At 34.8% G+C, this 22,923-nt stretch overlaps 1 protein-coding gene across 1 annotated transcript; it reads right to left on the bottom strand.

Moving 5' to 3' along the window:
- Positions 1-5,052: 5,052 nt before the first annotated feature.
- On the bottom strand, positions 5,053-7,865 carry LOC132272711 (MADS-box protein defh21). The gene is made up of 6 exons (XM_059773807.1): positions 7,447-7,865; positions 6,504-6,570; positions 6,211-6,372; positions 5,764-5,805; positions 5,608-5,649; positions 5,053-5,325 (listed from the first exon to the last, which is right to left on the bottom strand). The coding sequence occupies exons 1-6, from the start codon at positions 7,632-7,634 to the stop codon at positions 5,053-5,055; spliced, it is 774 nt and encodes a 257-aa protein (XP_059629790.1). The 5' UTR covers positions 7,635-7,865.
- Between the last annotated feature and the right edge of the window lie 15,058 nt (positions 7,866-22,923).

Raw genomic sequence — 22,923 nt, 5'->3', positions numbered from 1 at the left:
CGGATGTCTTCTTAGAGAGTTAAAAACTGGGCGCCGCTTTATTTCTTAATCATAGGGTAGATGATCCTGACATACAGTAAGTATATGAATAAAAACCTAAACGGAACACTGGAATGCAAGTAATTGAGAGATATATACAGTGAAATTCAGTATCTTGTTTAAAAAAACAAGCCAAGAATGGGCAGGTTGTGACATATATTCTGCAGACCATCCAGAAAACAAACTGTTTTCTTTTTTCTTGCTAGGCATGTCAACTGTTCAGAAAACCAGACATCGAGGGCTAGTCGAATCTCGGAGTGAATTGGCCAGCAGTAAGTTCAACCAGTAGTTGACATAAAATCCTAGCATGAATTGGTGAAAACTAAATGAACTTAAGCAGGCTACATCAATGGCATGGCCTTTATGGAAACACAGGTAAGTGAGGCTCTCGTTGAACTATTGTTAAGTGCTGCAGACACACATACATGCATTGCAAGTCTAGGGCTGTAAATGAACCAAGAGAGCTTCAGTCTTTTCCGGGATCGGTCAATTCGTTTGTGGGTTCAGCTCGAAATTGACTTGGAATCATGATGAGTTCAAAAGCTTGAGCTCGGATTTAGCTCGTCACTGTTTTGAAAAGCTCGGCTCACCAACAGGCCTATGGCCTAGCGGTACCAGGCCTTTACTACTCAAAGAGAGGTCAGGGCTTCGAGCCTCAGTAGAGGCATGTGTGTGTGAGTACTAATTAGGAAAAAAAAGAAGAAGCTCGGCTCATTTAATAATTAGAAAAGGAACATATTCAAATTTGGATTCGGTTTGAGCTCGTCCAAGATCACTGTGGGTCATAAACTTATACAAATACTGTTCATGAACCAATACAAGCTTATGTTTCATAAACCAATGTTTATGAACACACATGACCCTACACAAGTTAAGTACTCACGAGCCGAGTAAAAAATTTCATGATAGGTTCGTTTACCTAACGAATTCAAACATCTAGATCGAGCTCAGATTGTTTATTTAATGAACAAGCTCGAGTTGAGCTTTAAACAAATCGATCCCAAACTGTTCATAAAAGTTCGGTTCATTTGCAACCCTAGTTGATATAGACTATTAAACCACCCAATGTCTAATTCAATCCCTTTATATATAGATTTGACAAAGGACATGCAATTTTTATAATATGATTAAGAAAAAAGTCATAAACTTAAAAACAAATAAGGTTGGAAGTCCATTCAGCTTAAAAGGAATATATAAAGATGGAAGTCAATTTCCAAATCACCAATCAATTAGAAGTCAATATTTCATTAATCAGCCATTGTAGATTTGCAGGTTTGTTTCTCATTAATAATAGAGTTCTTCTTCTTCAACACTCTTTCAAAAGGGACCTTTCACCAATTTTTCTTCATAAATTTCCAATATAGGCGCCATGACTATTACCTAGCATTGGTCCCACCTGTAAGGGATGCTGGAGAAATCTTTGGTAATATTTTAACCACAAAGTGGGTAAATGTGTATTTTCACCTAAAATGCAGAGAGATTGACCCTTTTTTTTTTTCGGCTAAGTTTTCAGGGGAGGTCAGGGTAATTTAGCCTATTTGGGATTTATTTGCATATTCTTCTTAAGCCATAGAATTACACCATTGGACTTCTACCGGAGGTTCTAACCATCAATTAATTATATGTTTGGAAGCATCGAATTGACGGCTTAGATTTGAAATTAAAAGAAATTAAGTTAAAAATTTGAACTAAATTTCCTCTGATTTCAACTTCAAAGTATCAATTCGGTACTCCCAAAAGCAACTAGGGTTTTTAACATCTAGAACACAATAATAGCTAAAATATTCAATGATTTAATCCTAACATGTTCATTCACAATTTTGCAATGGAAGTCCATTGAAATACGCACACTTAGTCACTGGCAGATCCAGCGTAGGGCTGGGCTGGGCTCCAGCCCATCCCAAATTTTTTTATTTTTTATTTTTTATTACTATGGGTATTTTTAGCCCAGCCCAAAAAAAAAATTATTATTAATATTAGCCCACCCAAATAAGCCCAAGTCAACTAAGCCACAATACTAAAATAAAGGCCCAAGCCTAACAAGCCCTATTAAGGATGAGTATTAGGATATGAAGTAAAACATATTTTGAGATAAAATTGTTGTAGAGACCGTTCTGAAATTATATATATAGCATAAATTCATAATTTCAACATTTTCAAATCATCTTGAAAAATAAGCAGAGCACCTATGTTTATCTAGAAAGTATTCAACAAACAAACAAAAAAATCTAAACTACTAAAATTTGATGATTTTGATCTCTCATAGACAAGGAGTATTAGTATAAAAGAAAACATCTAAATCCAATAATTCACAAATCAAAGGTTGCTAACTTACTACAATTTAAATAAAACAAATATAGATGGGTAAGTGTTAGAATTTCAAATTAATTTATAAAATAAAACCTTAAAATAAAAATTACAATAATTCAATCTTTAAAATCAAAAAAAATTATAAAATAAAACCACAAACAAAAATTACAATAATTAAATCTTAAAAACCCAAAAAACCAAATATGAAACGTGTTAAAACATAGCACGATGAGAGATGAATTACCTTATTTGAAAAATTGACTTGGAGTCTATTATCAATGAATTCGAGTATTTAAAGACTCATCAAATACAACTTAGATAGATATTTTGTAATATTTGAATTCAAATATTTATCTAGATTATGTTATAAAAAAATTTGCTTAAGAAATTATGTTATTAAATTTATGTTTAATTTTAGCCCACTCTATTGTCAATTCTTGAATCCGCCCTTGCACTTAGTATCAAAATCAGCAATGCCAGCCACCAACAAAAAAAAAAAAAAAAAAAAAAAAAAAACCAAATCTTCAGGTTTTTCTGTGGAATACACATATAATTTGCATGTACAGATTATACAGAAGGAACCCAGAAAACAGTGAAGTGAGAGAAGTAAGAAAATCACAAACCCATGCTCACGAAGGGCCTCGAGAGCTCCGCACTGGCAATGAACTCAATACGACGACGTTCAATCAACCCCCACCACCATTCTCTGCAACACGAACTCGAAATAAAACCCTGAAATGTTGGTGCCTCTGAGTTTGCTTTGACAATGATTTGTTTCATTAGTAGCGCTAAAGGCCTTGGCTACGCTTCTTGTTTCCTGCTTTTATTTTAACCGAATTAGCAATAATACTTTTCGAAAACATTTTCGGTAATGTTATTTTGTTGTAAGATTTTTTGAAAGGACATACATTTTCGGTAATTTACTTTGTTGTAAGATTTTTTGGAAGGACATGTAGGATTTGTTTTACTCCAAAACACAAATTTAGTGTTTCCAATATTAATTTATTTTTCAAAAATATTTGGTTACTATTTAAATCATAACTTAAGTTACCAAATACAATTTCATGTTTTGCTTGACTACAAAATTGTGATAGTCTTAGAAATCATTTTAATGGTATATAATTTTAGTTATATCATGTGTAATTTGACTCATTTATTAAATAAATTATGCAGATTATGTCCACTCATAGAACAGAATAAACATACAACTCCATACCAGTGTCTAATTTAAAAACGGAATTTGTCCAAATTTTAATAATTAAAATGTGTTAGATTTAGGTTGGATTAAACTCGAATAAAATTCAACCATTTTCGAATAATATATTTTTTTCAAAAAATGAGTTATTACATTGACACTGTTCACATAAACTTTTCATACATAATAAAGGTTAGTTCATTTGACTCTTATTTCGTAACTAACACTTCAAATTGACACCATCAGTCCGTATTTTGGTTTGAAACAGTTTTTTCTTTTTTGAAAATTTAAAACAATTGTATATACGGTGCAAAAAACACCCTCATGCTATATAAAATATGTGCAAAAAACAAGTACAAAAATATTAAACATTTACAAATACAGGCATATTTTCCTCTAATACCTGTTGACTGTTAATTTTGACCCAATTTTTTTATATAAAAATTCCAAAAAACCCTTAATATATATATACACATCGAGAGAGAGAGAGAAAAAGAGATATATACCCTTAAGAACTGAAATTATTATTTTTTAATATACCCTAAAGAACTGAAATTATTATTTTTTATTTTGCCTTAAGGTCATTTTAGTTGTCGCAGTATTCAAATTGAAATCATTATAACCTGTGGTTGGTGTTTTGTTTTTGTTTTTTGTTTTTTGTTTTTTTGTACTTTAGGCTTGTACAATATACATGTAACATATTTCCAATGAGCCCATATAAAAAGGCCCAAGCAACATGCTGAGCAAGAACAAAAGTCATAATTGGGCCTTAAGAGGCAGCCCAAGTAAGGAAACCTAACTACCATTTGAAACAAGCCCAAAAGTTGGCCCAATAATCCAATCAAGACTTACAAATTAGAATAGCCGTTACCAACAGTATATTATTCTTAATTTGCATTAAAACGTAACCAGTCTCTTTCTGTGAATCAACAATGCATATAATTTAATATCAGATGCAACACCTCGTTTCTTAAAATATATAAAAAAGGATATATATATATATATATATATATATATATATATATCTAATCACACACACATATATATATCAGGTATATAGGTCTCCAAAGCCATAATGCACAACCATAAAACAATTATTAATATAGGGACTTTATATATAACTTCCCAACTTCTTCTCTTCTCAACCATAATCACTCTGCAGCACAAAGAGAAAAAAACTCATTAATCTATAGCTCTTTGGAAATAACGTTCACTAACTATTACACACACACACACACACACACACACACACACACACACATATATACATATACATAAATGATCTTGCACGCCGTTAGTAAGAAACTTATAGTGATATTGAATATGATTGTCATATATTTTTTTGGTAACTACGTGTTCTTACGGTCACCATACTGAATATGAATATGAAGAAAGTTTCTTATCGGTGTGCAAAAGATCATATATATATATATATATATATATATATATATATATATATATATATATATATATATATCATGATAAAAAGTAAAGATAATGATGGATTGTTACCATATATAGCCTGCAGGGGGATGGAGAGTGGGGTCTTGAAGGTTTGGCTGAGAAGGTTGGAGACGATACGGCGGGTAGAGCTGAAAAGGGAGGTTTTCAGGCTGCAGCTGAAGCGCACCACTGGGCTGCTGCTCTTCTCCATAGAAGGGAAACTCATGATCCAACACTTGCTGCTGCTGCTGCTGTCCCATTAGCTTCAGTTCCGTCATCGCGTGCTGATGAATCTCCAGATCTGCTTCTTGTTGCTTCTGAACATGATTGCTCATCAGCTACTTGGAGCAAAGTACTTGTATTTGTTAGTTAATTAGTATCTTATCAAGATAATTAAAAAATTTACCATGTAAAATTAATTCATCATAATAACATTAACATTAGATGCAAAATATTGATTATTGGGATGTACTGGAAATAAGTAAAGATCATTTTGATATCAATAATTAAATTTAGGATTGTTTTCACTAAAAGAATTTTTACATAATTATTACATGGTTAACATATACTACTTATATATAATAAGCATTATTTTTTTTTTTGGTGATTACTGTACTCACCCAATGGTACATATCTTGATTTTCCTTCTCCAGCATTTTCTCCTAAGGATTAAAAAAGCAAGAAAAAGTCAAAATTCAATGGTAATAGATACTATATATGTGTGTGTGTATATATATATATAGAGAGAGAGAGAGAGAGAGAGAGAGTAAAATTACCGTCCTCTGAAGGTTGTCCAGCTGCTGCTGCAAGAGCTGGAACTGTATGAGCAACCATAAATTAAAATTAGGTAATGTAAACTCAAATCGATTCTTCCTACGTGCAAACAATTCTTTAGGGGCCACGTCGTTCAAAACTTTACCCGACTATGTACAGTTCTTTCTTTTATAGCCTCACCTTTTTACGGAAAACAAACTTATTCACAAAACCCAAGCTACAGCACAATGATAATTGTAGGACGTACTATTGATTGCAATACATCTATTATTATTTTTTTTTCCTGACCATTTTGAAATTGTATAACCGTGATCATCTCAACTAATTTAAAGACATTTATAATGTGGTTAGATTGTTGCTAAAAGTCCAAAATGGAGGTGCAGAAAGCTTAATTAAAATGTGAAAAAAAAAGGAATTATAGAAAAAATAATAATAATAAAAAAATGTACCTTTCGAGCTTGAACTTTGTTGAGTGACTGTTCAAGCTGTCGCTCAAGTTCATCCAGATCATTATACCTCACAGAACTCAAATCTCCCTTATAGCATTGCAGACTTAACTCAAGATGATGTGTTTCCTTCCTCATCTTTGTCATCTCTTTGAATACTTCCTCCTACAATTTATTTGTGAGGAAAATAACAAGAAAATAAATAAAAACTCTAAAACTCTACTTTGTTTATCCAAGCCACGTACTTTTAGACTTAATTTGTAGATAATATGTGAGATTGGTGAGACTGTAATTACCCGGCTGTCACGCTCAGGGATACGAGTTTCTGTTACCCTCAAGTACCTTTCTATGATTTCCCCCATGCTAAAAATGCAAAGAAAAAGAAAAATTAATCAACTTAATTAATGAGTTGTAAGATACATGAAAGACAGCAACTCATGTATACCAGATATGAACATTCATAAGAATAATAAATAAATAAATAAATCAAGATGAAAGGTGATGAAAGCTAAATCATTTATCACCAGCAGTGTGAAGTTGCTCGTACAAGATATGTTCCAACAATTTTTTTTTTTTTTTTTAATTCACATTTATGCAATTGCTTAAATTTTTGAAGAAAAAAAAATAGTTTTTTCCCAGTAAATGAATTATATCAAGTTTTACAGTGAGGAGAAAATTTTTAAACAAATTAATTATGATTCTGGCTTTGGCCTCTTGTATATATGATAGATATTTTCAATTAGTCATAAATATTCTTCATACCAGAGAATAAGAATTAGTAAATTTTTTCTTCTTTTTTATTTTTTATTTAAGCATAGGGTATGATTGAATTGCCATACCTACATATTATAATTATCGGATCATCGATCTACAGATATAACTAATCAAGCAACTTGTCACAAAATTGCTAGCTAGAGGCAAAACTAAAATTAAGGCAAAAAAATTCATATATAGAAAAGGTAATTAAGAAACCCTAAGCAGAAGCAGGATTAATTTTCATGTCCTTTTTCAATCCATAGATTTTCACATCATGAAAAATGCCTCATAAATTTCAGCTGTGTCAAGAAACACACACACACACATCATGAAATAAGTCCACTTGCACAAAGAACACAGTAGCATACACCAATATATTGAGAATTAAAAAAAGAAAACTGAAAACCCCTTTATCAAATTACACCAAAGAATTAAGGAACAGATAAATAAAATAATCTGAGAAATGAAGTTGTAGAATTAGACCTCAGTGGATGAGTGCAATACTCAAACAGCTTCCCTTTGGTTGAGAAGATGATGAGGCCGATTTGGGCGTCACACAACACAGAAAGCTCATGAGTCTTCTTTAGTAGCCCTCCCCGACGCTTGGAGAAGGTGACTTGCCTGCTAGTGCTGTTCTCAATCCTCTTGATATCTATCTTTCCCCTTCCCATAATTGTCCAACACGAGCACTCCAATATCTTGTTTCCCAGTTATAGGATATACAAATAAAACCCTTTTCTGTGCTTCAATTTCCTAGTTTATATGAAAAAAAAAAAATCAATAATTAACCCTAAAAAGCCCCAATAAAGCTCCAGCATATATATAGGCGATGATTTTTGGTAAAAATTATATATAGAACACATATATATCTTAATTAGGATTAATTAGTTGTTAAAACAAAGAAGACTAGCTTGCAGATATATATAACAAACTTGTCATCAGAAAAGATCACAACACACACACACACACACACACACACACAGTCCCAGTTATAGGAAACACAAAACCTTTTTCTGTGCTTAAATTTCTAGATTTATATGAAGGAAAAAAAACCCAATGATTAACTCTAAATGACACAACAAAGTTGCAGCATATAGGCAATGATTTTTTGGTAAAAATTATAGAACACACATACATCTTAATTAGGATTGAATTTATAGAACAAAGAGACTAGCTTGCAGATATGTACATTAGAAACAGATCTAAACACACACACACACACACACACACTCATAGAGAGAGAGAGAGAGAGAGAGACTTTGTTTACCTATTATTTCTTTGCTTTCTTGCAGGATTCAGACTCTCTGAATTATGAGCTGATCATCTACTCCCTATATAGACTACCTTACCTCCTATATATAATGGCCCATCTTTCTTGGTAAATGACTTAATATGGAGAGAGAGAGAGAGAGAGAGAGAGAGATTATATGTCTGTGCTTTCACACGTACGCGTGTTTGGTACGTGTATGATACTTAGGATCATGTGGAAGAGGTTTTGTGATTGTACATGATATATATCCACACACTTGCATATATAATATATGCTGTTTTGTACTGTATCATGATTAATGCATGGTGGTTTTTTTTTTTTTTTTGTTTGATGACTCAGGAACTCTCCCACTTAGGGCCCCTTAGGGACCCACCGTGGGGGACAAACCGGGGGGTGGAGCCCTACCCAAGGACTCCTCCGGGTGAGTCCGGGAACGCAGAGGTTAGGAGTCGAACCTGGGCCCCTTCTGTGAAAACCCAAACTCTAACTATCACTACTACGTCCCCGGGGCATGATTAATGCATGTTGTTACGTGAGTAATAAACATATATAGTACATACACATATATGTAATGCTATACATATCAAACAGACTCAAGATAATCTTGCATTTGTGCTTAAAGAAGTTGAAGTAAGAAAAAAATCATGATGGGTGCTTTTAAAGGGGACCAAATGGACGTTGGATGCTATTAATCCAACGGTACTGAGTGCTCAGTCCTCAGAGTACTGTGTGTTCATGCATGGGTAAGAAAATGATATACAAACCTATATTTTGTATATATATTTTTTTTCGGTAAATTATATTTTGTATATATTACTTTAGGGTATTGTAGTAATTTAGTCTGATCCCACAATTTGATTGTTTTGTGGTTTGCTAGTTTGCTACTTAAGTTTTTTACATGTTACAGCAACACAACACTCGTATTTTGGTGACCAGATGATCAGTGATAGAGAAAATGGACGGTGTAGATCGATCATGTAAAGATCTTGCTATCATGTGTTGCAATGAACTTTCATGCCATTAGTGGCATTACTTTAAATCCATGAAACAAACATTCCTATATTGTCCTTTTATATTATATATGTGTGGGTGTGTGTGTGTGACAAGATGTTGTTGCTGTTGACATCTAACCACCACTGCCCTATCTGCCAAAGCTACCTTCCTGAAATTTGCCAATTTTAGAAAGTTTGAATTGTGGTCACTGGCCATAGATCTAGGGTTTTCTTTAATAAGAATTCAAAGAGGTGTGGCCAAAGACTTTAACACTAAAAAACAAAATACAAAAAAAGAAAAAAAAAGAGCAGTGGAATTCTTAGCAATGACGGTGATGGATGATGAAGTGCAAGTACTGGTTTTTACACATGATCACCAGCAGACTCAAACTTGATTAATTTTCTTGTGCCAGGTTCAAGATCGAAAACCCTAGTCTAACACTTGCAATTCATCTTCACTTTGAACATTTTTCTTCTTGATAGCTGCAATTAATTAATGAACACCCCTAATCAATCTCATTTGAATATGTATATGTGTATAGATATACATATTTCACTTTTTTATTATATATTTCACTTTTTTTATTAATGGACACCCCTAATCAATCTCATTTGAATATGTATATGTGAAGAAGTTAGTGCAAGAATTCTTCAATAATCACAAGTTTAATTGCTAGGACACTATGCAAATGGTAATTACACAGAAACTAGCTCATTTTCTTATGAAATTATAGACACATATAAAGCCTTTGATTTAAAAAAAAAAAAAAAAAAGAAAGGTTCCATAATCATTGGGTAAATTAAATTGCAGTTATTGGATTTTTCATTACTTTCAAACACAAATTTGTGTTTGGTTAGGGTTATTTTTCTGCTATACCAGTTGGTCATGGAAAGATCACATATTTAAAGGAATAAGCCAATTATCTAAAAAAATCATGCTCTCTCATTTATTTTTCAAGTACTCCTTTTCTAGTCATATTTGAAATCACTTCAAATCAATTTTGTGATTTTTGTACCTTCCCACATGATTGGAATCCCTTATTGGTTGGACTTATGGAATGTGGTTTTTGGCTAAGGGCTCCCCTAAATTTCCCATTTCCAAGTTTTGGTGGGCTTCTTTTTTATATTATATTATTTTATTTTATTTTAATTTCATTTAATTAATTAATTAGCATGAGAAAATTAAACGACAGAGTATTTTAGCAATTCTCGTTTTTCTCATCTTTCTGTTATCTCTTCCATTTTTGAAATCATTAGACTCCCCTTTTAAGGCCGGTCTCGATAAGAAACCAATGCATTTGGTGGGGGTGGTCAGAGGTTCCCAATAATTTCTCGTAAATTACAATATTTTTAATTTACTAAAAACAAATTAAAAAAAAAAATCATGTGTAAAACCCCATTAAAACAGAAATACTAGAATTTTTTTATTAGAATCTCTTATATATACACATATTTTAGTTTAATATCTTCCTTGAAAAATCTTTACCCAAAAAAGACGAGAAAATAAAAATATTATAATTGGTATTTATTTATTTTTTTTTTCCTAGCATCAATTAAATAATAGATGTCTATGAATTGTTTATTATTATCCTCTTTTGTTTCTTTTTTGCTTTGACCTCTCTATTGACTTGAAGAGGGTTTAGTCTGTGAAATCCTCATTGTCTTCTACCCAACTCTAGTTAGACAACATATGGTCCCCTAATTTAGTCTTCCATAGTCAACAACATAAATTTTAACCTCCTCCTGCATTCAATGGCCAAACCTATTCACTGAACCCATACATGCATCTCTCTCTCTCTACATATATATATATACCCTTTTGGTCAATAGACACATGACAGTGGGGTTGAAGTCATGATTAATAAAAACAGAACTTCAGTAGTAGGAATAATAAGAACATTATGTATACTTAAAATGGCTAACTGTGACTTGTGATGGACCAGGTAAGTTTCACGTCCATTTCATGGCTCGGACTCAGATTCACATGGGCTTCGCAGGACTCTCAATGCTATGATACAACTCTCTGTGTGTGTGTTTTGTGTGCGTAAGGGGAGGATATCTACTGTTGCTATCTTTGTCATGCTAAAAAGTAATTCATGCATACATATATACATACTACATACATCTGTATACAGATAGATTAGCATATATTATCAGAATTCAAACCTCTTGGAGTTATCTATCATTTAAGACCAAAGAAGGGAATATATAAATAAATAAATAAATAAATATACACACACACACACACACACACACACACATATATATATATATATATATATATGTGCCTAACAAAGAGGCCTAATATAACTTTTAGACTCTGACCAAATTTCACTGACAACCGGCCTAACAAAGAGGCCTAATATTACTTTTTAGAAGCATCAAATGATCAAAATATGATGATGGTACGGGAAAAATCCGTCTAAAATTCCTATTAATTTTTATTTATTTTTTATTTTTTATTTTTTTATTTTTTATTCCTAGCATATTTTTTCTCCTCTCGTTATAATTTTTTTTTTTTTTTTTTTTTTCATCTTCTCCACAGTTATAATTTACAATCTCACTCCAGAAGAAGATTTTGAATATACTTATATTCTATTAAAGAATTTATTGGAGCATTAGACCAAATTATTATAAATCAGTTTTTATTATTCTATAACTTAAATTAGTTTATAGTTTTATTAATTTTTGTTATCATAAAATTATATATTTTGTTTATAATTTTTATTTATATTATTAAATATGACTATTAGAAAACACATACCCAAGAATGGCAAGGAGGCAGATTCTCCAATCTCCAGAGAGAGAAATTGAATGGAGGAAGCGAATTTTCCTGCAATTAAAGATTCAAATAATTAATAATACATATTTAGTGTGTGTATATATATATGTGTGTGTGTATGTGTTAGAAAAAATAATGGGATGGGTGAGAGAGAGAGACCTGTGGAAAAAGAAGGCAAAAGGCAAGAGAGGCAATGAAGACTTGGTAGCTGAGGCTTCTGGAAGTGGTTGCTTTGAAAAGTGTGCATAGGCGATCATTGCGATGATGATGGATTGATGCAGATGCGAATCATGCGATGCGAGTTACAAACCCGATCGAGCTGCGATTTGCGAACTGAAAGTCTGAATTCTGAAACAGAGAGAGAGGAACAGAAGAGTGAAGACGATGATGATGTGATGTTTTCAATTTTCTAGGTTTTGAACTTTTGATTTTTGAGGGAAAAAAACTTTTAATTGTTGCAGTTGTAGTCTTGCAGAGAGAGAGAGAGAGAGAGAAGGAGGGTAACCGGGTAAGCTTGAGAGTTGAGAGTCTGTTGAGATTCTTGAGACCGAGAGTTACGGTAATGGAGATTGGCGGTTTATATATATATATATTTTGTGACCCATCATGCATGAACCTCAAAATTTTGAGGCCCTTAATATTTGAGGCCCTAGACGGCCGCCTTGGGCCAGGGCTGGCCCTGAGAACATCTAGGGTCAATTCTTCCAATCCCTGAATCAATCTATATTGCACCATTGCTACAATATCATCTATATGATCACGAACATTCCTTACAAACAAAGGCAACCCGCGCCCATCTGGTGAAAGGGACATCCCGTATTCTCTGTCTCCTTTGGCTGCGTGTCTTCCCCATTGAACACTGGGGCCGAGAATATCTAGGGGTGGCAATTCGGGTTCGCGTGTCATAATCGTGTCGTGTCGAATTAGGGGTATAACACTAAACAGGTCAACCCGAACGCGACACGATTAATAATCGTGTCACATATCCTAAACCAGAACACGGCACGTTTATTAAACGGGTAACACGACACGACACGTGTAACCCGTTTAATAAACGTGTCGTGTTAGACATATCAAACATGACCTATTTAACGACCTATTTAACATGTTTACCCGTTTAACCTATTTAACCGTTTAACCTGTTTAACATGTTTACTCGATTAACCCGTTTAACATGTTTACCCGCTTAACCTATTTAAAATGACCAAAGATTAAAATACTAGCAAACAATACTAGAAATTTTGTACTGTAGTAAGATAAAGATTAAGTCATAAGTCATAAGTTACAGACCGAAATAAAGATAAATCATAAGTTATTACAGACCGAAATAAAAATATTTAATAGAAATGTTAGGTAACATGCAATCTTCTTAAAAGCCAAAGATCCACAACTCAAAAACTTCCTTCTGGAATTTGCATGCATTCTTTTCTGAAACACCCAAAAGTAGAAATTTCTACAAAATAAGTAAGTGTAAAATAAGTTTAGATAATAAAAAATAAAATAATAATAATAATAAAAACAGATTGAAATATAAAAGAATGCATGTAATAAATTATGTGAAAAATAAAACAAATGTAGAGGGCTTTTTTACCTAGCTAGATTTTAATATTCGGTCACGCTAACACTGGTGGAACATTGGCCTTCAGCAAGGTCATCATTGTTGATATTAAGTTTCATCACATTATTAATCAAGTCATCCACTTGAAGCTTCATTGTATCTATAGTAAAACATACACAAAAAATTTATTACTTCACTATTTTCCGCAATAATAAAAATATAATTTAAAATTTATTATAAGTTATTTACCTTTCAAACCAAAAAGCCAGTCCCTCGTGCATACCAAAGCCTCCACATTTTCTGGTTTAAGTGCACTATAATATTGATCAAGAACCCGACCACCAACACTAAACGCAGACTCAGAAGCAACTATAGTGATTGGAATGCTCAATATATCACGAGCCATTTGAGCAAGCACTGGATACCTAAACTGATTAGCCTTCCAATAGGTAAGCACGTCAAGGTTCGCATTCCTATTGATTTTTGGTTCATCTAAATAGAGTTCCAACTCTAATTTTTGGGCATTTCCAAGCAATTTATCATTCTCAAATGAGTCAAATTCGTACATTATAGTAATTAAGAAAAACAACTAGATCAATCAATGGTAAAAGTAGAAAAACAAATAGATGTAATGAATAAAATAGGCATTAAATGAATTTAATATCTCACAAAAGTATTATTCACCTTTATAACATCAATGAACTTTTTAGTTAACTGTCCCTCATCAACTTGCCGGTGCCCACTTTTATCATTTGGTGAAGATGTGGATTTGGTGGTACAAGCCATAGGAGAATTCTACAAATATTGATCAAAAAGGTTAAACAATGCATCACGAACTAGTGTGCTCTCAATGTTGTTATCACCATTAAGCTTGTTATAGCTAAAAATAACAAACCCAAGCTTGTATCTAGAATCTAAAATCACAGCAATAGCAAGGATCATGCTATAATCAGACCAATATTTTGCAAAGTCAATTGAACCGAAAACACAGATGGAAAATACAAGTTTGTTGTGGGATACTTGGATCCAGTAAAGATGTTTGTAACATCATAAAAAACAGTTAAGAACTTGTAAATCTTTTCTATCCTACTCCACTCCTCTTGAGATGGGCAAAACTTGTAATTTGAATCACTCAACTGCAAATGACAAAAAGCTCGACGATAATAAATGGCAGACTCAAGCAGAAGATATGTTGCATTCCATCTTATAGGAACATCTTGCCTTAACCCTCTTTTACATTCTAAGGAAACATGAGAGACACATTCCAAGAATTTTTGTTTCCTCATTTGAGAACCTTTGACATATTTAACACTCTCACGAATCTTTATGATAGATTCATCAACCTCTTTTAACCCCTCTTGCACTATCAAATTTAAGATATGTGTACAACAACGAATGTGAAAAAACTCCCCACCACTTAATAAAGCATTATTCAAATTGAGTTGGGACTTCAACAATTCAACAAATGAACAGTTTGAAGAAGCATTGTCTAGAGTAATTGAAAATAGTTTCTTTTCAATCCCCAATTCAGTTAGTAATGTATAAATCTTTTCTGTCAAAGCAACACCATTGTGTGGTGATGGCATGTAAAAGAAGTTCAAAACTCTTTTTTGTAAGCGCCAATCCACATCAATAAAATGTGCAGTAAGAGATAAGTACCCATCAGTAGTCAGAGAAGACCACAAATCAGATGTTAGAGATATCCTACCATTTGTTGATTCCAACATATGTCGAAACCTACCCTTTTCATTTTTATGCATCCTTAATATGTCAGCCTTGGCTGTGTTCTTACTTATGGGCTAAGCCTTCTCATTTAAATAACGACACATGTTTCTAATGCCCTCATATTCAACAAATTGAAATGGCAGATCATGCATAATGATAGCAACACTCACTAACTCACAAAATTTATTAAAATCAAACTTAGAAGCACGCATAGATATGGATCCAGATGACTGAGATAAAAACAACTGACCTATGTCCCGTGTATCCCTCCTAACATACGAATCTATATGCCTCTTTAAATTACCAGTGCCATACCTGCCCTCCGCAATATACTCAGTCCCACACTTTTTATATCTGCATCTTCTTTTCTTGTCTTTGCCGGGTGGAAGTATATCATAGTGCAACCAAACTTTTGATTTGAGTTTTTTTTTTGCACTTCGTGTCCTGTTTCTATTTCGGTTGCACTTGCACATTTGCATTTTCATTCTGATCCACTTCAAGGTCAATTAAATCAAGATCATCTTCTGATCCACTTTCGTTAAATCTCATGACAGAATCCATCTAAATATTACCAAAAAAATAAAATAAAATAAATCAAACATATATAATTATTAATAAAGAAGACATATATAATAATTAACCAAACAAAAATTAAACAAGTTAACCTATTCACCCCCTTTAAATTATTGCAATATTTCTGATTTTACCAATTTTTCAATATTTGGAAATTTTTTATTTTTATTTTATGAACTATTTTAATCATTGTCCCGTTTTGCGTGCCAGACATTGTGAGGTGTGCCGGGTGAGTTCTTAGAGTTGATTGGAGCATTTGCTTGAGTTCATGACTCTTGGAGATTCATCATTTGTCATTTCGGTATTTTTTTTAATTTTTCGGGTCGAGAGGTTCCAGACTGGACCTGTTACCGGAGTTGAGCACAGGGACTGTAATTTGAGTTTGTGGCATTTAGTGCATTATTATTTGTTGAATAATTACTTGGTTATATATGTATTTAAAGTTGTGGTTGTGATACATTTTATATATATGCGTATATATATAAAATGTTGAAATTATATATATAATTTTTTTAAAACAGTGGGACCCACCACTATTGTTAAGCCATTATAATGACCTTATATGGTCATACCAGACCATCTGCTCTATCTCTCTCTCTCTCTCTCTCACGCAACACCTCTCTCTCCTTTTCGTTTCTTTTTCTTTTATTTTTAAGCTTACACTTTTCCACCCATTTTTCGGCCGATCGGTTGGGAATCCGATCTTGGTTCCTTGACAAAAAGACATTTTTCTCGTCGTTCTCTATCACATAGTCAAAGGATTTAATTTTTGGAGAAGCGATGATTATTTTACGAATTTTTGAAATTTTTGGATCTAAGGCTTCGGATGAGGTTTTGAGCCACTTGAAGTCAGATTCCGGAGCTGATCCTTTGGAACAGTAGAATCACCTCGTCGACGACTACATTCCCACTAAATAGTTTTCCGTTCCGCCGGCGTTGACTTTTGTTGATCGGCGTTGACTTTTGTTGATCGGCATTGACTTTTGTTGATCGGCATTGACCGACGTTGACTTTTCCGGCCGATGATATATTTTGGCTACTTTTGAGGTAGGGGTACTCTAATTCACAATTTTTTACGTTCTATGTGAATTTTCCTTCTTAAATTGAGTATAAGCATGTTTAATTTCAATTATTTAACTATGTGATTGTGGTAGATTATATGTAAAGTGGTGGATATATGCTATGTGATAAATGAGTTTATAAATTTAGTTACATCCTTATAGTGAAGAAGCATGCTTAGAAATGACAGGTTGTTTACTTTATGTATTTCAATTGCCATGAAAATTTGATGTCATGATCGTAGAAATAAATATTTAAAATATTCTTTTACAAGTTGTGATTATGATATGGGTAAAATGTATGGAATATAGTTGTTGAATTTGGCATTTGGAATCATGAAGCATTTATGCATTCATTGGGAAAGAAAAAGGGGAAAAGTATATTTTTTTAAAACTAATGAAATTGTTTTGGGGAAAAGTTTTTGAAAAGTGTTTGTGAAAACCCGGACGCCTAGGAGGCGCCTAGTGGTCCGTGGTATTGGTGTGGTCTAGAGAGGGGACTAGGGAGAGACCCTAGTGTGGTTGAGCTAACCAGGCCGGATGTGACGCCTTGGAGGTGCCTTGTGGTCGTGGATGGTTAGTCAATCCCCCTTTCGTGACGCCTTGGAGGTGTCTTGAGTCAGATTACACTAACGGTTTGGAAGTTGAAACAGTATGGTTTCGAAAACGGAGAGTGACATTGCATAACATGGCACATAATTGGCATACGTGGTGCATTTGGTAATGGGTTGAGATATGTATATTTGTTGATGATACAGTGGCTTTACTTGACCCCGAGATATGATCCCGTTCTCTTACTTTCTATTCTCTATGTAGATTCACGGGGTCATAAGAGATGTGTCTTAGACACTTCCTATTGAGCGTTTAGCTTACCCCATCATTTTAACATTTTTCAGGACACGGATGGCAAGTGGCGAACGACGCTCCTCCACAGGGTTTAATGGGTTAGTAGACTGTTTTGACATACTTTGTAACTATAATCTCATTTTATTATTATTATTTATTTATTTATTATTACTTATTTTTTTATAAACCTGGAATGACACGTATAATATGTATTGACATAGCAAAGAATCGTGTTATCCCTGGTTGACCTCGGGTTCGGTTAAGAACCCGGCTAACGATTTGGACTTACGGGTTCGGGTCGTTACAAATTTGGTATCAGAGCGATGGTTCGAAAACCATTAGGACGACGAGTAGAGGCCTACCTAGGGTTGGGTAAAAGTTGAATTGCATTGTTTATGTACCTATGTGTTAAAGTGTTTGTTATTTGAAAAACATGCTTATTTGCTCAATTGCTTATGTGTTTATGATTTTAAAAAGGGCATGCTTATTTGCTAAGTGTTCACATGCTTATGTGTTTAATTGTTAAAATGTGTGTTATATGGCTATGACGATGAAATGTATAAATAATTGAAAACATATTAATTATGATATGATGACAAGTGTGATTTAAGTGGTAATGGCAAGTGGTAGGCACGGTATGTGCAGTTTTATTTTAAATGATAATGTGACAAGTAGTGAGCACGGTAGGTGCAAGCATGTCTCGTATGGTATTGTGATGGTTATTAGGTATGATTATGCAAGTATATTTTTTTAAAATGAAAGAAGGGGTGCTTTTTTAAAAAATAAATTAAATAAAAATAAAAATTAAATGATGGGACATAATTGTATCAAGGTATGGGGTATGGTTTTTATGTATGTGTGTTCACGTGTGTACATACGGTTGGGTACGGGATGGTTGCTAGTACGGTAGAGTACTTGTTGCGGCATTGATGGTTGTGTGAGTTTTGACCTGAGTAGGCGAGGAGCTCGGTTGCTCAAGGATTGTTTAGGCGTCGGTTCTTATCGAACTAATGGCGTAGGTCTTTAGCTCGTGGATCGAGCTATTCAGTGTATGGTTGCTTCATATTTCTTGTTGTTTTTGGGGTGTAATGCTTGGGGCACTTCGAACGATTGTGTATGGCATAGTGCGACGTCCGGGGTGAGACGTGCAAGTTTCAGGTGATAGTGTATGGGTTTTGTGACTGTGGAGGTCAGGTGTGCACTGTGGGGGAGAGGTATGACCTTAGGGGTTTAGTGTTTATGACTTATGTCACTATTTAGTATTAAAGTTCTCTTCGAACCAGTTTGTGGTGGGTGTAATAGAGGTTGCTTGAGTCACGAGTGTAGTCTATGGATTATAGGCATGTATTTCGGGTATTTTGGTACAGTCTAAAGAAGTATGTTGGTTTTGATTGTTAAGGGGACTTGTTGGACTCTGTAGGTCTAGGGTGACATAGGACCGGTTGCGGGATGTGGATCATTTCGTGGTCATGTAAGAGTATGTCTTAGAGACTTATTAGTCCAGGGTGATTCCTATTTTGCAGAGCTATAAGAGTGTGTTGCGGGTAATTGACTCTCAGTGAGTTGATTGCATGGCTCGGTGGATGAGCGGAGTTATAGGTTGTCATGGTTGTCGAGAGAGTCACGAGGTGAGGTATAGTGGTCAGTTTTAGCTGTGTAGTGTAGGATTGCACGATAAGGCAGGTAATATGGAGTCATTGGTATGTTTGGTTAGGTACTATGTTACCAAATGAACTGTGTTTTTGAAAGTGAAAGTTGTGGAATGAAGTTGAAATTTTATGTTGCGTATGGGGTATGAGGAGGTAGTACATGTTGTTTAAGGATTCAAAGAGATAGACTGATGATTGGAATAATTGAGACGAGGGTGATCTCGTAGGTCTAGCTGGTAGCCCCATTTGACTTTTGTCGGGGCTAAGGGTGTTTTGAGGAACGGTAAAGAATAAGAGTGATGGTGTTGGCGCTAGGGCGTAAGGCTTCTTTGACTGAGTGTGAAGGGTGTCTTGGGAAGAAAGGTCGGAGTATCCGATTAAGCATTGTGATTTATTACATTGTAGATGGTTTTAAGGAGACAGTTAGGTGTTGAGGATTCTGGTTTTTGTGCTCATTTTTCCTTGGAGATGTGTCGGCATGGCATTGCCGTATAGAGGTTCTTTTCTAGTAGTAAGTAGTGGTTGCAATAGAGAGTATCGAGAGTAATGCTCATTTTCTTGTTATGATGGTGTTATCTTAAGGATATTTGAAGAAGAATTACTTGGTGGTGGCTTGATGGTCCAGTGGGATGATAGGTTTGAACCGTTGTCTGGGATGAGTGGCAATAAAGGTGTTATAGTATGATGTTTAGTGCTGACGAGCAGGACGATTTAAGGTATGATCCGATGATATGTGAATTGTTTGTTGTATGTTATCAAGTAGGTGATGGGGGTTGTGCATTAGTCGAGGTGATGGTGAACAGCTTAGTTTTTAGAGTCAGTGAGGACGATATTGCCAGATAGACACCTTTTTCTTTTGACGAGTCAGTGGGTTGTTATGACTGAGGTCACGAGTCGGTTGTATACGGTGATCGAGGTAGTATCTTCTGGGAAGGTAGTGATGGAAATGGTGGTAAAGTGTCATTTTATGGCATAGGGGTTGTCATTTGGGAGTGTGTCCGATGAGTTGTGATCGTTTCTAATGTTGGTATGTTGTGAGCATTGATGCTCTTGTCTGATGGTTGTGTTATGAGTTGTATATTAGTACTCAACAAATGGGTGGTAGGGATCTGATTGGTATTGGTTAGCATGGGCGTTGCGGGGTATCGTATGCGAGGTTTCTGTGTTGATAGTATATGACGGTCCGTCAGTGGTGGGGTCGCCTAGAATTGAGTTCGTAGTTCCGTACGGGTATCAATTTGGTTCTTCTATTTGTGTGTAAGGAGTTTACTTTATCCCAGGTGAGATTGGGTGTCCATGGTTGGACAATTGGTGTGTAATATGTGACAAGGTGTCGGGTGCATTCAGGTACGAGTCTTTAGTCTCTTGTGAGAGCGGAGTTTGTTACCCTTTCCATTTGTTTTAGTCCTGGCAAGGACGTCGTTTATCGTGAGTCCTGTTTTCCATTTAGGAGTGGCGTGCGTCCGTGGATGGACGGACTCGTGTGTGGTTTGTTGTGCTGTTAGAGCTCGTCGGTAGAAGTCCTGGTTGGAGGGGTCGACTTACTTCTACGGAAGGAGGTGGAGTCTTTGGGTTTTGTAGTGCTTGTTCTGAGAGTGGTCTTGACCAGTGGTGTGTGAGGTACGAGTTGCCGAATAGGGATTGTGTGTTTCTGGTATCTGGTACTAGCGGTGGTGGTTAGGGGTGTGTTGTGAACTGTAAGTTCAAGGATGATTAAGTAATGTGATGTTAGTCATGTACTTGGGTGTTTTTATAGACGTTTGATTCGAGTAGTGTCTTGAGGACAAGTGTTGGTGTTGTTTGAGTGCTAAGCAACTAAAGGTGTGAATGTGTGGTTTCGTTGAGGAATAATGGGAATGATTGAATTTAGTTTCGAGATCTCAGGTATGAGATAGTCGTGTTGTGTGTTTTGACGAGGTAAGAATTAAATTGAATGATGTTATGGAATTGTCTACCTGGTATGGACGTTATGAAAAGATCAAAGAGCTTGTATGCTGATTGATGATTGTGGTATTTGGTGTCGCATTGCTTTTAGCTTGTTATGATTGTGTGATTAAGGCATGATTGGGATCCTTAGAGTATGTATATGACTGTATAGTTGTTGAGGTTATGTGGAACAATGGGTGGATAGTGAGTGGACCTCTTGGTTGTTTTGTGGATTGTGTGTTTGAGGTTTAGACCTGAGGACAGGGACGGCATCTGTGTTGAGATTGGATCGATGATGAGAATGGCCTGGCCAACCACTTCTCCTGAATCAGTCCCTCTTTAGCATGATGTCGGGTCAAAGGTCAATTATTGTTTCGATTTGTCAAGGATAATGAGGGCACGGTATTGCGTGTTATGTCGGCGTGATAGTGTGGTTTCAGGTGGTTAGTCTCGGGTGACAAGGTGTGTTAGGTATGACCAAGTGTCCGATAAAGGTTTATGGTGCTACCACTTGATTATCGAGGATCTTGTTTTGAAGATTCGTGTCTTAAATACAGGATAGTGCGCTTTACTGATTTGGTGACTAATGATTATATAGTTGTTAGGAGATTCATTATTTAGTTATCTTAAGGTTCTTAAGTATAATGATTGTCGTATAGTACGGTTAGTAGTCGTTGGTGCAAATATGTGATGGTCTGACAGAGATGTGTAGATTTGAGTTTGAGCTTGATTGTGAGATTGACGGGGTCCCTTGTTTGGAGTTTTGTGTGTCTTTTTAGGGATGAGTTGAGATTGGATGTTGTCATGTTCGATGGTCTAGTGACTGTTCTTCTTTCGGGCTCCGAAGCCTTGCGTAGCGGTGTAAAGTGGACCAGTGTCGGTTTTGAGTTGAGTGTCGAATCTAGTGGGTTTTGTGTATGATGTTGTGAGTCATTAGTACCCAGATAGAGTGGCGAGCACTAGGTTTGTGGCAATGGTGTGTGATTGCCTATTGACGTCCGGTGTCACAGACAATAAGGTTGGTGAGCTCATAGTCCTGCGGTTGGGTGAGGTATTTCTCGGAAAGGTGTGTGATTCTGGGTCTCCTTCTTAAAGGAAGGTAGATTTTGAGGATAAAATCTTTTAAGAATGGTAGATTGTAATATTTCTGATTTTACCAATTTTTCAATTTTTAGAAATTTTTTTTTTAATTTTATTTTATGAATTATTTTAATCATTGTCTCGTTTTGCGTGCCAAACATTGTGGGGTGTGCCGGGTGAGTTCCTAGAGTTGGTTGAAGCATTTCCTTTGACTTCATGACTCTTGGAAATGTATCGTTTGTCATTTTGGTATTTTTTTTTAATTTTTCGGGCCGAGAGGTCCCAGACGTGACCTGTTACTCGAGTTGTTGAGCACGGGGACTGTGATTTGAGTTTGTGGCATTTAGTGCATTATTATTTGTTGAATAATTACTTGGTTATATATGTGTTTACAGTTGTGGTTGTGATACATTTTATATATATGTGTATATATATGAAAAATGTTGAAATTATATATATAATTTTTTTTTAAACAGTGGGACCCACCACTATTGTTAAGCC

The sequence above is a fragment of the Cornus florida genome, unplaced genomic scaffold (assembly GCF_030987335.1).
Source record: "Cornus florida cultivar Cherokee Brave unplaced genomic scaffold, ASM3098733v1 CherokeeBrave_3.0.0_Hap2_Chr09, whole genome shotgun sequence".
Classification (NCBI taxonomy): Eukaryota; Viridiplantae; Streptophyta; class Magnoliopsida; order Cornales; family Cornaceae; genus Cornus; species Cornus florida.
Note: the sequence above shows the minus strand (reverse complement) of the source record. Positions and strands in the feature narration are given on the sequence as shown.

Bases quoted from the DNA above. Each gene is read 5' to 3' on its own strand.
- LOC132272711 (XM_059773807.1), bottom strand. From the start codon at position 7,634: ATGGGAAGGGGAAAGATAGATATCAAGAGGATTGAGAACAGCACTAGC. The intron at 5,650-5,763 runs GTAATTTTACTC...TTTAATCCTTAG, and splicing joins TGGACAACCTTCAGAGGACG to GAGAAAATGCTGGAGAAGGA. The intron at 5,326-5,607 runs GTGAGTACAGTA...TGCTCCAAGTAG, and splicing joins ATCAAGATATGTACCATTGG to CTGATGAGCAATCATGTTCA.